Here is a 17,372-nt window from a genome sequence, read left to right on the forward strand (position 1 = left end):
AGGAGAGACCTACATAGTGCATGATGGTGGGAGAAGCCACAATGAGAGAAAGAAAAAAGTGATCTGACTGTTTAGAGCTCTGGCTGCGTCCAGGCTGGAGCTGCTGAGCACATGGAGCAGGAGCTGGCAAAAGCCACAGCTGTGCCCTTTGGATGAAGTTGTTTGGAGGCATCAGGGGAGAAGAGGGCCTTGTTGGTCCCCAGGCCAGCAAGAACACTAATAGGGTTCCCATGGACCCACATAGGAGTGAGGAGGCACAACAACTGAAAAGAAGGAGCCACTCAGAGGTTGGTGAGTCATTGCAAGGGACTGGTGCACAGCCTGTCCCATAGGAAGTGTTTCCAGCACAGGCGGTGGGGGAGATGGTCCCACTGGGAGAACATTGGGGCACAGTAAAGACAGCTGATCTGCCCCCCAATCAGTGCAGGACCACTCAGAGGAGACTGGTCAGGAATATAGAATTGCATGGAGTGCAGTTTGATGAAAAGACTCAGGCCCAGACCAGTGTTTCTACACAGCCGAGATGCACTGGATTTCACTAAACCTGGAAGTACCTAAAAGTCAGTCATTAAGACCTAAACTGCACAAAAAGCCTTCCCCAGGGAATTAACAGCAAAGCAGCAATTTAGCTCAACCACACAGCTCAAGTGCTGGTCCCCACAGGAAGTCCCTCCATTTTAGAAGTAAGCAAAGGACAACAAATTAGTTCCAGTGCAGAGTTTAACTGGTGGGAACAGCAAATAATCCAACACAGAACTGAAAGAAAAAACAGAGTACCCACAACCAGAGACAAAGTTTGATATTAACTAGTAAATGTCTCATTTCACCAAAGAACACCTTATAACACCTAGAAGGACTGGAAGTCCCCTGGGCTACCAAGCCAGCAAGGCGGGACAACCAGGTACACCACCAGTGCCACGGGGCCCACCCAGGGTCCGCAGGTATAGATCTGGGACTGGACCCCCTCCCACAACCAGGTGCACTGCCATCACCTCCACCAGCTAGGTAAGGAGCATGCCCAAAATATCACCTCCACGTGGATAGCCCACCACAGCCACCACAATAACCACAGCTGCCGCAAAAGCAGCTAGATGCCACAACCATCGTGCAGATGGGTTGCCAGCCACTGGAGTGCATTGACACTAGGAGAGTCACCAGCATAGACCAAAGAAAAGAAGAGGATGTCTCTCTCCACAAAGCTCATTCCAGAGTGACAGAAGAAGCATGTGCTCCACAATAATATTGGGGGACCTGAACATACTTCTCAGCATCGGACAGGTCATCTAGGCAACAAATCAACAGAGTAACTATTACTCTTTCAGAAGGAGAGAAGAAATCTATGGTAATTAGATGGGGGGAAGGAGAGGGGGATGGGAAGAGATTGGACAAGGGCCATAAAGAATAAGTACGATTTGTAACAATATATATGCTAGTAATATTGATTTGATCAACATATGCCAACATTGAACCCCCAAAATATGTATAATCAATTATGATTCAATAAAAAATTTTAAAAATATAAATAAATAAAGCAGTTTATTTGGAGAGGGAAAAAAATAAATAAAGTTCATTTCTAACTTTTTCTTTGTTACATTGAATTATCTGGTTACTCTAGATTTAGTTTTCAATCTCTTTATTTTAATGTTGTTCCTTCATTTTTCAAGATTTTCTAAAGTGTATAGTGATCCTTTCAGAATGCAGAAATGTGAAGCTGACCAAGAGCTCTGTGTACATGAGGGTGACAAGTGGCTTGCTTGTAGGGTGATTCGTGTGGACTCAGTCATCACACTTGGGCACTCCAGCATTCCAGAACACTGAGGTGTCTGCCAATATTTACACTAACTGCTGTAGTTCTCCCTGGACTCCTCCTCCAATTTCTTTGAAGAGAAAATGTGGGGATGTTAAACACTGGAAGGTTAACGCCTTCTGAATGGCCATCCTGTTCATGGTGGATGATGAAATAGACTGGGATGGCTCACTGCTCACAGACATATCATCAATTAATTCTCCCATTTTCACCCATCTCTCTCTCCAATGCTCTCCAATGCAGGCATCATCTAAAAGATCCCCAGTCTCTCTAGGGTTCTGCTGAGGAGCATAATTCGCTTCACCTGCTATGGTCTACCCTGGGCATATTCTAGCCTGTGATTGCCTCTGGTTTTGTGAGAGAGAGAGAGAGAGAGAGAGAGAGAGAGAGAGAGAGAGAGAGTGTGTGTGTGTGTGTGTGTGTGCGTGTGCGTGTGCGTGTGCGTGTGCGTGTGCGTGTGTGTGTGTGATTGCAATGTTCTTAATCAAGATCAAGTTTTTATCAAAAAAATTATTGAAAATTCTCATTCACTGTAATGACCCTTTCTTTTTCATTATTGGTTGTGGGTTTTTACATCTGTTTTCTTTTATTATCATTCTGGTAGGATCTCAGGAAGGAACAGAAATCAGTATGTTTACACAGCCTGCAATCTTGAATAAGAAATTATTCTTTAATTATTTTTGAACCCACTCAGGCTGGCTGGGGTTTATAGAACAATCTATTACACTTGAAATGCCTAATCCTTACAAAGAAGAGATATAACTGGGGGTTTCTCAGGTATTCCTTTTCCTTAAAATCCCTTTTTAAAAAATCACCTTTGCCAGTTCATTAAAAATTAATTTAAAAAGTAGCATCTTTATATGTAAGTTTTCCTGAATTAACACAGTTTTGTAAACATAGCAGTATCCAATGATTCTGGCACAGTGATCAGAAACCACTGGAGCCAGAACAATGTTCATAGTTCATAATTCTAATGATTCAATGAAGCTCATTTTTATGTCATTTTATATTATTTTTTCTTTTTTAGATAAATCATAATCTCAGTTATGGAAAACAAAAATTTTGGTGAACAAGAGAAGAAAGGGTCTGAAATCTAAGCCAGTAAAGCTATGTCTATTCTTAAAGCTGATGGATTCACCTTATTTTTATGACTTTCTTTCCCCTATTCTCTCATTTGCTAACCAACCCTTTTCAATCTTATCTGGTTCAGAGTAGACAGGATTTTCTTGATCTTGAAATGGAAATAGGAGTCTAGGTCTGATGCATAGCAGGAGTTCCAAAAATATTTGTTGAATAAGTGAATGAGAATAAAATAATGTCAGTCTGCACTTTTTAATGGATGAGTCTATTTATTTTTCACATGTCAAAGACTCCTGTACTACCATAAAACTTAAAAATACAACATTTGAAAAGTAGTTGAACTGCTTTTTTACTCACTTCTACTAGCAATAACCTCTCAACACTGTGTTTAAGAGCCTGCTAGTCTCACAGATACTGAAGTTAAATGGCTCCAGCAGAACCTTTAGGACAATAAAGCAGAAAATCATAAGCCTACTTTGGTAAGCTACAGATGTAAAAGTAACTCTTTATGGAATGATAAAGAGAGGGATGGGAGTGGATAAGGTCAGATGAAGCATTAGGAGGAACATCCTGAATGTGTAGTTTTCACATTTCACTAGCATGTCTTCACCTGTCACACATGGCAATAAACATTGTTCGAAAATACAGATCACACAGATGTAACATCTCTTATTTGGCTATTCGTCTATTGGCAGGAATTTTTTTCCCATTTTTGAATTATTGTCTCTATTACAAACAACAGTGCACATAATTTGTAATAATTTATTACATATATTTAGAGAAGTTCTTTTGATAATGCATTTTTGCCTTCTAAAACTTCCCCATTGTTAAAAGATAAAAAGGAACAACTTGTAATGATAAAATGGCCAATCACAAAGGAATATAAAAGAATCCTACATGTGCATGTACCTGACGAAGTAGCTTAACACATCAGCAAAAGCTGGCATGTGTCAAAGGGGAACTAGACAAATACAAACTGCAGTGGAAGACTTCAACACACCTCTCTCAGTAACCGATAATTCAAGCCAACGTGAAATCACAGGTGCAGGAGTGGAGGTATGAGCCACCTGTTTGTGCAGCTTATCTGTGCCCTCTGGATCTGCCCTAGGTGATCCTGGATGTACAACTCCCATTTTATTATGAATTATGTCTGAGATTGTCCAACCTTATAACTTGCTGGGTACGACAGTACCCAACTCATAAGATGTTTTGCCCACATGGTCACTGGGTGGTAAGTCACTTGGTCTCCACCAGGGCCCAGTAGCATGTCAGGTGCTACATTTTGATGGCTTATAGTTTTCTGTTGCAGATAGTGAGGGTTTGCTTCAGAAATCCAGGGGTATATGCTGCACCTCTTTAAATGACACCTATCAGAGACTCCACACGACATCTTTATCTAAGTCTGTATAGTAGTACTATTTATCCTAGTACTACTGGATTTTATGGGTCATATAGTCCAAATGACAGGACTGCTTTTATTTCAGCCTAAATCTGCTTCAGAGACCTTTCTAGCGCTGGGACACTCTCAAATCTAGCAGCCTACCATTTCTCCAATAAAAGGGTCAAAACAGTATTCCCTAAAGCAGGATATAATGCCTCGAACACCCAAAGAGGCCTTCCAAGCATTGTACTTCTTTGTTAGTGGTAAGTAGGCGTACAAATATCTATAATTTACTTTGAAATATATGTCCTGCTATTTTCCAGAATATAAGACTCCTAAAAAATTTCATCAATGTGGCAGCCTCTAAATCTTTGTTTTATCTTTGTTATTTCCCACCAAAGTAAAGAGTTCTTGCTGGGTTTTTTGCTTATCAAATCTATGTAATATAACGTTATACATATAGTGGACCAATATGATTTTTTGTGAAATATACAGCAAGTTTATGACCCTTTGGACTACGCTGTGAAGAAACAGGAAAACAAACATAATCTTGGTTAAGACAGTAGAGTCTATAGTGTTGTCTGTCCCATGTGAAAGTAAACTACAGCTGATTCTCCTTTTTAATAGGCATTAAAAACAATGTATTTGCCTGATTGATAGCTGCATACAATAATCCAGAAGCTGTGGTCATCTGCTCCAGTAAAGATACCACATCCAGCACAGCACAGCACTTGGAGGTACTGCTCAAGTTTTTAGTAGTCTACTGTCATTCATTATGATCCATCCAAGTTTCACAGGGGTCAGATTAATGAATAAAATGGGGATATGATGGATATATGCTGCAACATCTAAATCTTTGAGAGCAGAACTGATCTCTGTTGTTCACTCTGAGAAGAAATACTGTTTTTTATTTACTCTCTTGGCTGGTGGTGGTGATAGTCAAGCAGTTTCAAAGGCCTCCACTAGGCTTTTCCTTCTATCGTAGATCTTACTTTTCAGATCAAGGAATCAGTATGAGGAGCTGACATTTTTTGCATTGCAATATGAAATTCCCTTATGTACTTTTAAAAATGAAAGCATAATTTGCACACAATAAATTCATCCTTCTAAAGTATACAATTCAATGAATTTTGACAAATGCATCAAGTAACCATTACCAGAATCAGGATATAGCACATTTCTACTATCCAAGAAAATCTCTCATACCCCTTGCATTCAATTTCATAAACATAACTCACCCCTACATCCACCTGCTGCTTTCTATCCCCGTTATTTTGTCATCTCTGGTATTTCACGTAAATGGAATCATAGAATATATAGTCTTTTATGTTTGGCTTCTTTCACTTAGCATAATACTTTTGAAATTGATCTTGTTGTTTCATATATCAGTAGTTAATTCTTCTCTATTGTTGAGTCATATTCAGTTGGATAGCTTTACCACAATTTGTTATCCGTTCAGCAGTTGACAAATGTTTATAGCAAGTTTATAGGTTTAAACGTTTATAGGTTGCACGTTTATAGGTATAAATGTTTATAGGTTGTTTCCAGTTTTTAGTTATTACATATTAAGCTGCTATAAACATTCACACACAAGTGCTTGTATGAATGTATGTTTTAATTCCTCTTGGGAAAATATCCAGGAGTAGAATTTCTGGGTTGTGGAATAAGTGTACAATTTATTTATCAGCAATTTTTTTCCAAAAGTGGTTGTGTCATGTTATATTCCACCAGCCATGTATGAGAATTCCAGTTGCTTGACATCTTTGCAACACTTTCTATTTCTAATTATTCTAGTGGCTGTGTAGTGGCATATTATTGTTGTTTTGTTTTGCATATCTCTGATGACTACTGATGTTGAACAGCTTTTCGTATGCTTATTAGAGATTAGTGCATCTTTTCAGGTGAAGTGTTTGTTCAAATAATTTGCCAATCTTATTATTGAGTTGTAAGAGTTCGTCATAAATAATGGATGTGTTCTCTTTATTCTTTCATTTTCATTTTATTTTTTTCTCTGTACATGTTAATGGGGTACAATTGTTGTTTCAATACATGCATATATTGTGTAGTGATCCAATCAGAATAGTTAGCATATCTGTCACCTAAACATTTATCATTATTTTGTGGTTATAACATTCAGGATCCTCTTTTCTGGCTATCTTGAAATATATGACATTATGAGCTATTGCTACACTAGGACACCAGAACTTATTCTTCCTCTCTAACTGTAGCTTTGTAACTTTGTACCAGTCTACCAACCTTTTCTTGGCCCCCTCCCCCACTTTCCCTGCCTCTGGTAATCACTATTCTACTCTCTATTTCTCTTTTTTCTTTTTAATTTACTTTTCTTAGTTGATCCATGATAATTGTATTTATTTATGGAGTACAATATGATTAGGTATATTCATGATGTGTGCAATGATCATATCACGGTGCTTAGTATGGATATGTGTTCTTTACTAGATATGTTTTTCACATATTTTCTTATAATCTGTGGCTTGTCTTTTTATTTTAGTGGTAGTATCATTGAAATAACAGAAGTTATCAATTTTTAAGAAGTTAATTTTAACAATTTTTTTTTATGTGTCATGCATTTAGTGTCCTATGAAATCTTTGCCTAATCCAACATTCAGGGATTTTCTTCTATGTTTCATTCTAGAAGTGTTATAGGTTTAGCTCTTATGCATTATGAATTAATTTGTCTGTGTAGTGTAAGAATCAAGGTCCTATTTTTGATACTTGGATATCCAATTGTTCCAGAATCTCTTGTTTGAAAGGTTCTCCTTTCCCCATTGATTATGTTGCCACTTTGGCCAAAATAAGTTGACTACATATTTGTACATCTACTTCGGATATCTCTGTTCTTTTGCATTTAGTTAAATATATATCCTTAGGCCAATGCCACATTCTCTTGATTATTGTAATTCATAATAATCCTTCAAGTAAGGTAGTGATAAGCGTTTGGATGTGTTGTCCTCTCCAATACTCATGTGAAAATCTGATTCCCAATGTAGCAGTGTTGGAAACTGTTTGAGTCATTGGGGCAGATTTCTCATGAATGGATTAATGCTCCATTAATCCATTGTGGGGGAGGGGTAGTGTGTGAGTTCTCACTCTGTTAGTTCTGTGAGAACTGGTTGTTTAAAAGACCCTGGCACCTCCCCTCTCTCTCTCTTACTTCTTCTTACCATGTGATCTGCTCATACCCGCCGGCTGCCTGCCGCTTTCCTCCATGAGTAGAAGCAGCCTGAGGCCTGCACCAGATGCAGGTGTCCTAGAATTGTAAGCCAAATAAACCTCTGTTCTTTATAAATGACCCAATCTGAAGTATTCTGTTATAGCAACACAAAAATGGACTAAAACAGGTAGTATAGGTCTTGCAACTGGGTTCTTCTGTTCAAAATGGTTTTGGAACTAGTAATTAGTCTTTAATCAAATTAGTATGTATAACCCTGTTGTCCTGACTCATATCAAACTATGGTAAGAGAAGTCTACTCTTTGTAGAGTGGGGAAAAGATACAGAGCTTTTGGCATAATGATCCATAAAGAAATAAAAGGCTTAGAGGTCTGAGAAATGAAACATACCTTTTTACTACTTTCATAGATGTTTTACCCAAATGCTAATAAATGAAAGACTAGATTTCCCTCCCCAACCCTACTTCTTGGATCCAAAGAAACCTTTCCAATTCTCACTCCAAGCACCAGACAAAGGAAAACCATATGGAATAAAACAAATAGCCAGTGGCAGAGAAGAAAGGCCAAAAAAATTAAATGCCTGAGTAGAATACAAAGGAGTTAAAAGACTCAAAGAGTTATGAAGTCAGGGACAAGAGAAAGAAAGGCAGTAATCAGAGTTCCTTTTGCAAATCCAAGGTGAACTCTCTATGGACTCACAAGCTGTGTCACATCATTGTCTGGACTCAAGTGTGGGACTCAGAGGTTCTTTGGCTAATAGTAGGACATTCTCAGTTACAGATTGGGCCATATTTCTCTTCTGAACTTTTATAACAAAGAGATTGTATGTTTAAAGGACAAAAAAAAAATGTGCTATAACTACTTCTGTTTCTAAAACAGCATTAATGCAATGTGAGCATAATTTAAAAAAAATAAAACTTTGACGGGATATCTGGAAATTTTACAATAAATATTTAAGTATTATCTAAATGTTTTTAGGTCAGGCTTTGCACTCTTTAGGAACTAAAAAATATATATACTGTTACCTTAATAATTAAATGATCAATAACAGTTTTGATTTATTTATTTTTTTACGCCATATTTGGAACACGTGTACACCCAATTTAGAATGAGTCGCGTGAATATTTACCAATTAAGTAAGGATAACCAAAATCATTGAATCTGATTAGTTTTTAATGGTTCGATTTTTAATGACAATCATTGTTTTGCTACAGGGTAACTAGGCATAACAGGTAGAGAGTTTACATAAATAACCCATAATTAGTCCACTTCAATACAAACCAAATAATTAGTCCCTCTCTCTTCACTTTGTTAACTTTCCTGTGTCGTATTGAAAATTTTTCCTAATACCACATACTGTTTCGTCTTTGTCTTTCTTATGCATGCTTCATTGACACGTATAAAATTAAATGTCTGTACCTTGAAGGTCTCAGCAGCCTGAGTTCTTGGGTTCCCAAATCTTAAAGCTTTACCAGTAAAATATCCTGAGAGTTCTTGAGCTTCTCTTTGTATTATCTAGCCGGAAAAATAAGACCTGACAAACTGGAGGCAGAAACATTTTGGCCATGAAGCTGTAACGGGACTTTGGGAATCTCAGATACTGAAGGGGAAGAGACAGGGTGCCGTGACGGTGGCCTCTGGAGCCAGGACATTTGGGAGTCAGAGAAAAGATTGAAGAGAGAGGGATTGAATCTAAGGAAGATTGATGTAAGGAATACGGGCAAGCTCTTTTGTTCTTCCTGACCCAGCTCTTGGGGGTCAGCCTTGGGAACAGTAAAATGTCACAGGCTTGCAGTTGGTTCACTCCCTCATCTCGTAACTACACAAAAAATCCCTTTTTACAAGAAAAAGTCTTTATCCCACTAGTGAAAAAAAGGGACTTAAAAGTGTAAATATTTGAGATAGCTAGATGGGTCTAAATGTATAACAATCAATCAAAGTCTCCTTAAACTTTCTTCTTTTGATTAGAGAAACCAGTTACAAAAGAGGCATGAGGGGAAAGTTGGGCAGGGTTGGGGAAAGTCTCAGACAGGAAAAGGGAACAGAAAGGAGAGGCCTGAAACTTGAGGAGCCAGGAAAATGCTACAGGACTTGAGGGTGCTTTAGAGTACCAAGTGCTGTACTGCTCACGTTTCATTTTGTTCTCTCAGTGACTCAGAGAAGGAGAGGAAAATGGAAGTTTGAAAAGATTGACTCGCTAGTCATCACATCAACAGTGACTGGTAGGGCTATAAGAAGCTAAATATAGGCATCTGCCTGTAAGCCTCATTCACCTGTCACTAGGCCACTTCTCATCTTTGACTTTGTGATTATGGCACAGACCTCATTTTCAAGAGACTGTAACATCAGTGATACTTCAACAGTTCACTAAAAATTACATTATAATGTTCCACCATGAACTTAAATATTCAAGGAAAAAGATACAGTTTTAAAGGTATTTTCTCATCCAATTTAGCAACACATAGAAAGTCACATTACACTGACTGCCTGGGGAAAAGCTGCTAGATAACAACTTTGATTTCTGCACAGATTTTTAAAAATCCACTTTAATAATCTACAAGGACGGTTTACTAGTTTTTCAAAACTGTATTTTCATATCATTTGAATGGAAAAATGATGTTTCCTTCTTGTCATCATTTTAAGAATTAAAACAGGCTTTCAACTTTGTTCAAAATAATTTTTTCTTCAGATTACAATCTGCTGTTACAATTAATGCCCACTGTCTACAGCACAATTCCCAGAAGGTTCAGAAGTAAAGAGGGCAAAGTGTAGTTTGAGATTTTTTTTCTCCTCTGGCTGTTCACACAGTTTGACTTCAATGTTGCCATCACTGAATGCTTCTCCTTTGGTCTCCTCTACTGGGTTCTCTCTTCTGGAAAACTTTGCTTTCTTCTCCATCATCGTAATTCCTGAATTTCCATGCCTTTGTGCTGAAGATAGGGCTTCTCGTACTATGCAATAACAAACTGCAGACAAAACATTTTTTTTGAAGTTTTCATTCATAAATGCATAGACAATGGGATTACAGATGGAGTTGGAAAATCCAATTATTTGCACTATAGCAAAAATCATCTTGATTGTGACATCATCATATTCCTTTTCAATATTACCTGAAATAAAGTAATACTTCAGAATGCATATTTGTTTTAATGAGAATAAAACAATGGTTTATCATCTGTCTTTGCCAAAGACTTATATTTGTACAAGAAGTTAAATGTGTGAAAATTTCTCAAGACCATTTTGGGAGAGACACCTGATCTCTGAATAAAAATAACCTTTGTGATGAGTCTTCATTCTTAGTGAATCTAGGCTTAAAAGCATAGGCTTGTGTCCAGCACATATTATTAAGGGGGTCCATAGCTTTTCAATTTGATGACTCCAAGTTTCATGTTAACTGGAAGCAACAATTAACCTTCAAATGTTCATTGGAATTACAAAATAAAATCATACTGAGAACCATGTTATGTCCTGGGTTACCAGGGAGAATATACTGAGGGTCTGACTGAAATCCTAGGTATTATTAAATTCATGTGGTTCAAGTGAGGGTTCTAAATAGGGAACACTCATATGATGTCACGCCTCTCCCAATGTTTAAATAGCTCAGGGAGAACAGAAGGAGTAACATGGGAGAAGAATCTCAAAAACTTTTCTTTATCTTCTGTAATTATTAAAGATTTAATCATAGTCATACATAATTACCTACCACATAATGATCTGGTGATCTTAAAAACATGCAAGAAGTGTATTGAATGTTTGATTACCCAAGTGAATAGCAGCAAATTTTAATGATTCATTGTCCATTGTAAAACGACTGTCAAATGAGAATGACAAGCACTCACTGTATTCAATCATCATATGAAAGACATGGAAAGGTGCCCAGCACACAGCAAAGAGAGCCACCACTGTCACCATCATAATGACAGCTCGCTTCTTCTTCCTAGATCCACAAGGAAACATTGTACTGGTTAACTTCTTCTTGGTAAATGTGTCAAATTGTTAGCAAATCTAGTAAATAAAGTTTGAGCCTTGCCCACTCAACCACAGTTTTTCAAATGAGTTCATGGTAGGTGGGTTATAGGCTGATTAGCATCTTTTCCTATTGATACTACCCTCGTCCTTAAATTTCTCATATCATAAATATCCTTATGATGTTTGCTCACTATGGGTCTGGCACTCTGCAAACTGCTTGGCATGGATTATGTCATTAATGTTCCCAACAAGCCATTTGACAAATGCAGAAACTGAGGCACAGAGAAGGTTAAGTAATGTGCAAAGTCAGATGACTAGTAAGAAATGTATTTTGGACTTGAATTTAGGCAGTCTAACTTCAGTGACTAAGCTCGTATTCTATATTGAACATCATTCCTGTGATAGTAAAATATAAATATTTATGAAATATGGGGAGCCTCAAGGATAGAATTAAAATGCAATGCTTTATTATATAGCTAAATAATGTGATTAACCATAGATTCAAACTAATTTTCTCCATTACTTCCGTAAAGGAGATTTACAACCTCAAGAGACCTACACATTTGCATGGCGCTTTAAGTTTATAAAATTCATACTCATTATCTCTTATTTCAGCCTGGTAGCTCTGTGTTCCCAGGAAGTGGGAGAGCTAATTGAGCAGGAAGGCCACAGTGCTGAACAGTCGGTGGCCTCTGTACACTGGAAAGGGAGGATTTCTTTACATAAACTGGGCACTAGAGGTCACTGCACACTTGAAGAAATGATAAAATCCCACCAACTCGCTAGACTTCTCCATATAGGGTTTTGTTTTTGTTTTAATAGTCGTTCGCTGTAGATTATAAAATAAATCATATGGACTACAAGTACCATAGCAGTAAATTGTGTTTTAAACTTGCTATTAATGAATAAGATCAGAAAACAAAGCCCTTGGGTAAAAATAAAACATGTCGATGATAATGATTTAAAACAAATAGCATGCTCTGGTTTCCAGAGGATTTTCATAATATGATCTCATGTATTTTATCTGGCATGACCGTTGGGTGGGAGGAGGAAGGATGATGTCATTATGGTCCCTTGTACATGTGAGGAAAACTGGAGCCTTGAGAATGAGACTGATCTATATGTTGTGGCTGGTAAGTGACAGTAGGAAGAGTGTGACCACAGGACCACAGGGTCCTCCCACAAGCTGATAGCCCTTCCTGCCATGTCATACTTACATATAGATAAAAATGTAACCACATTCTAAATTCCAAGTAAGTTTTTATCTCTAGCTGTAACTTCTTTTATTTGGGAGCTGTGATCTTGTTCTTCATTTCTGCCACATTTAAACCTAAAGAGTTTAAAGTAAGCCCAAGCCTTAAATGTGAATTACAAATGATGCTTTGATTAAATTACTAGAGGTTCTGAGATTCTGGCAAATGTCCCTTTCAGTACAACTAATTAAAAATATCTTAAACAGAGGTGAATATTTCCTTAAGCAGACCTGGCTATTTTGGACATTTCTTTTCCGTGAATAGTTCGAAGCACAGAACCATCCCCCACTCTCTTCTTTATCCAAAGTTCGTAACCAATTTTACTGTACAGGACCAGCATCACCATGAGAGGCAGGAGGAAGAGGAAGACGAGGATGAAGGTGCTGTAGATCTTCTGGTGCGCGGGGCTGGTCCACTCTTCCAAGCAGCAAACATGTTCTTTTTCATATAGGAAGTCATACTTAATCTTTATAATAAGAATAATTCGGTTAAAAGAACCAGTAGTCAGCATTGAAAGAACAGAAAGCAGTCAGGTACATATTATTGTAATGCAGCATTTTTTAAGCCCTTTCAAATTTGCCACTGGTACATATTTCACATGAGATACAATATTAATTGTTCTTTTGTTGTGAAGTGTGGCTTTTCAACTTAACTGTTTAAGTTCTTAAGTTTTATATTTCTTTTTTCGATTTTAAATGGAACTGAGGTCCATAGCCTGTTTCCTTTCTTTTTTTAATCACTCTCAACTTTTATTTCCACTAGTCACAAGTTTCAACTTGCTAAAAGAGCACTACAATTACCAAAGTGTATATTTAAAAATATTTCGCATTGCATGCCAACTAGTTTAATGATAAATTATTTTGTTACTCTGGTTGTTGAAGAGACAGACCTTGACAAGGCATCAGACTTCTTACATTTGAAAAGTACTGAAAGCCCAAATTTTGCTACTGTTCTTTCACATTGCAATGATAAGTTTGCTTAGAAAGATAATAAAAAGGTAACTGGTAGCTTTTAAATTCTAAGATGAGGGCTGGATGATTAGATCGGCTGGTTAGAGCACAATGTTGTAACTCCAAGGTCATGGGTTCAGATCCCCATACCAGCCAGGTGTCAAACAAATAAAAATAAAAAATAAATAAATTCTGAGATGAATGAGAAATTGAGATCCAAACTGTTACTAATCCACAAATATTCAGATTGTATTTGTTTGCTGATTTATTCTATTTTTGACTTATCACTTTGCTGATTTATTCATAGTATTTCTGACAGACTCATCTTTTATGAGTTCAAAATATTAATAACAATATTAATAATAATAGAAAGCGCTTAAAAGGGCTTATTTCAAGGACAAACTAAACTATGTATATTTTAAAGTATATTCAAAAGTCACTTCTAGGGGTAACAGAAATAAAAATTAGAGAATTTATCAAAACTATTGTCATTTTAGTCACTCTGGAGCTTTCCAGATGAATACATAGGTCTTAGATATATTTCGGTGTGTACTCCCAGCAAATGTTATCACCAATCTTTAACCTCAAATGAGTTGGGGAAAAGAAGCGTTTTGTTTACTTGCCAAGGAAAAGAAAATTCACGTTCTGATCTAGTCATTATATATAAATACAAGTAAGAATAATAACACGTATTGAAAAATAATTTCAAGATCCAAACTCCCTGGGAAAAGAATGTAAAAATAAAATTCCTTCTGACTCCATATAGGCAGAGCCTATGAGGATCAATGACCATGGGGGCCATGTATTGACATATCGTAAAGCACATGCTAGACTGGTAGTCTCCAAATGGGTTCACGTAGCCCTAAGGACAAGCCAAGACTTTCTAAGGGCATGCTCAGATGGTTTTATGAAAACCAATTTTAGATCTTCTATTTCCAAATATACACTTCTCTAAATTTCCACTGCTCAATTAAGCTCCTGAGGTGGAGGTGCCATGCTGGGTCTACAATCCCACCTCCTCTTTCATCTCACCCTTCTCCCAACTTAGAAAACTCACATCTCTCACCCAATCCAAATCTTACCATGGGGCACCAGAGAAACAGACAATTCAAATTACTGGTGTCAGTGAAGCCACCTTGGTCAAGGCATCATATATTCATGGTAGGGCTTTGTGCTTTTCTCTGCCTTAAAAGTATTTCTGTTCAGGTCAAAGCCTGGCATTAGGAAAAAAAAAGCATTTTGACAGGTGTTGAGATGCTGTGAATTCATATTTTTCATACAGTGAGGGGGAGGAAGTGATGACAATTGTAATTTGACCACCTTGTTCCTTTCATCCCCTGAAAATTGTCAAGTATTTCACTCTGGAGAGAGAGAGCAAAGTGAAGAGGGCATCGGTGAGAAATGCCAAAGACGCTGGTGCTCAGTATCACCGACCTGAGAATCGTAGTGCCCTGCAAGCTCACCGGCTCTCTAGTAGAATTCAGGAGTGAGGTGGTGGCTACGGGATGCATATTCATACATTTATTTGCCTTGAAAAATGAAATCAGACTTTTTCCTGACAAGAAGCAAATCTGATTTGGCTGATCTGTTTGACAGTGAGAACTGTCTTTGTCAATCAGATTATATGCATTTTCTACAACCGAAGTGAGTTATGTATTTAAAATATATCTAGAGTACATGACAAAATAATTTTATTTTTTAAAAACGGATAAATCTGTTTGTTTTCCCTCGACCAGAAATGGACCTCATGCTTGGGAAGTGGATTGGGTCATTTATAAAAGGGCTCCAGCTGCACGAATTTCCTGCTGGAGAGAAGGGCAGTTTCAGCAGGAAGGAGCTAGCTGGGTAAGCTGAGTGTGGAGGCTGCGAGGTCTTCATGAGCAGCTGGCTGGAGAGTGCAGCAGCAGTTGGAAGCCTCAGTGGCGTTGTCTTTTAGAAACCACTGGAGTAGAGTCAGTCATGGGCAACGGCCATAACTAGAGGGCACCAATTCCACAGGACATCTGTCCCCTCCTCTCCCCAGTATCAGCTCCTGAGGAGGGAGCAGTGGCCAATTGAAGGGGGGTGAGAGCAGAAAGAGAAACATGAGTCCACGAAATAGAACAAGTGACCATAACCCCAGTCACATTTCTAGGCTCCCAAATGATTCAAGCTGGGGGAAGGGAGAAGTTTTAAACTGATAGAGAGTGTGGATTTTTATGTGATTGTGGCACTGGACTGGACATATTAATAACAGAACTAACACTGTCCTTGTGACTGAAACTGGCTGGGAAATTTTATTTTCAAGATGACTAGAAGAGTTATAGGATCTATTTAAGGTTTCACCCATGACATTTCATCATGAGGACTGGGAAATTCTTTGATGGTGTTTTCATAGGCAGCAAGGGATAGAATAAAGTTGCTTTCTGCTCTCACCTATGGAATTGAGCAAACCAGGCTACTCTTTAAATGTACTCTTACCTTAGGGCTCATTTGATATTCTTGCCGATGGACATAGCCTGCCCAGTAAAATTTTACATTTGCCTATCTCTATTTAAAAAGGTACAAAGGGATATGTTGTTTAAAAAATTATCTCAGGGGGTATGTGAACCACTGTCTTTGAAGAGTGTTAGACCACCTATGCAAGACATGTTAAAGTACGCCCCAATGAACAGGGTGGGCCACCTAAAACCAACACAGAGCTCACTGTGAACCCTCACACAGGGCTAGGCCTGTCTGACAAAGGTGTGAAGAAAGGAGAGAGGTTGGATAAGATGGTCCCCTGACATGTTTCCAATTTGAATTTCAATTTGTTGATGAATAGGAGAATCAACTGATAAGTAGACAATCTATTACAAATTTTTTATGTGACTTAGAAGAAAAATCTAGAGCAACCCTCAAACCCTTAAAATGTAACAAGACATTAGGGACCAACACAAAAAGCATGCTCAGCTTGCAGGAAAATGTAGAAAGTGACCTTGGTGCTTTTAAAAAATTCTATTTTAAGCATTAAAGTCTTAACAATATAATGTCAAGAAGAGCTAGATAAAAGAGGGAAAAAATCTTAAAACAAATTATTTTATTCAACTTGAAAGACCTCCAGTGAAATAACTGAGGTCATATAAATTTGCTGCAATGCTCTTGAAGGAAGAAAACCAATTAAATTAAGAGTGGGAAAATATTTCAAAAATGTGATTATTAATCCCAGCCCCAAATGTACCTCAAGCTGCTGCACATGCCACATGGGTGATCCTACGATGACTGCCACAAGCCAGACCACACCTGTAAAAATGTTAGAATCATTAGAATACGATTCCGTTAAGTAAAATACTTCCATGTGTAAATTCTCCAGTCATCAAGTCTCCCTAAATTCAGGGTGCCCTGTCACCTCTGCCTTAGAGCAGAGCAAGTGTCTCCTCACAGGTCCTCACTTCCATTCTCACCAGCCTCAACACAGCTGCTGGAATATCCTCCTGAGACAAGTTTTCTATGTTTAAAACTCTTTAATAGTGCTCCGTTGCCTAGCAGATGAAACCTACACTCCTTAGCATGGCCCAAGAGGTTCTCTACAATTTCACCTGCCTCTCTCTCTCTTTCATTTCAGCCCACGGCCCTCACATCCTCGTCCTTTGCTGAGGAGCTCACGGGATGGTTTCAGTCCCCATTCCCCAGAGTGCATTGTGCTGCCCGTGCCTTCATGCCTTTATCCTGGATCTGCCACCCTGTCCCCACTGTCTACCTGTGGACTCATTTTCCAGGAC

General features: G+C 38.0%; 1 protein-coding gene across 1 annotated transcript in view; it reads right to left on the bottom strand.

The window, feature by feature from the left end:
• Positions 1-10,169: 10,169 nt before the first annotated feature.
• The window catches only part of QRFPR (pyroglutamylated RFamide peptide receptor), a 61,086-nt gene continuing 53,883 nt past the window's right edge, over positions 10,170-17,372 (bottom strand). The window contains exons 3-6 of the mRNA XM_063108860.1: positions 16,832-16,893; positions 12,913-13,148; positions 11,300-11,397; positions 10,170-10,570 (exon numbers count right to left, since the gene is read on the bottom strand). Coding sequence (XP_062964930.1) covers positions 10,170-10,570; positions 11,300-11,397; positions 12,913-13,148; positions 16,832-16,893 — 797 coding nt within the window. The remainder of the gene's footprint in view (positions 10,571-11,299; positions 11,398-12,912; positions 13,149-16,831; positions 16,894-17,372) is intronic.

This window comes from Cynocephalus volans, chromosome 9, assembly GCF_027409185.1.
Source record: "Cynocephalus volans isolate mCynVol1 chromosome 9, mCynVol1.pri, whole genome shotgun sequence".
Taxonomy (NCBI): Eukaryota; Metazoa; Chordata; class Mammalia; order Dermoptera; family Cynocephalidae; genus Cynocephalus; species Cynocephalus volans.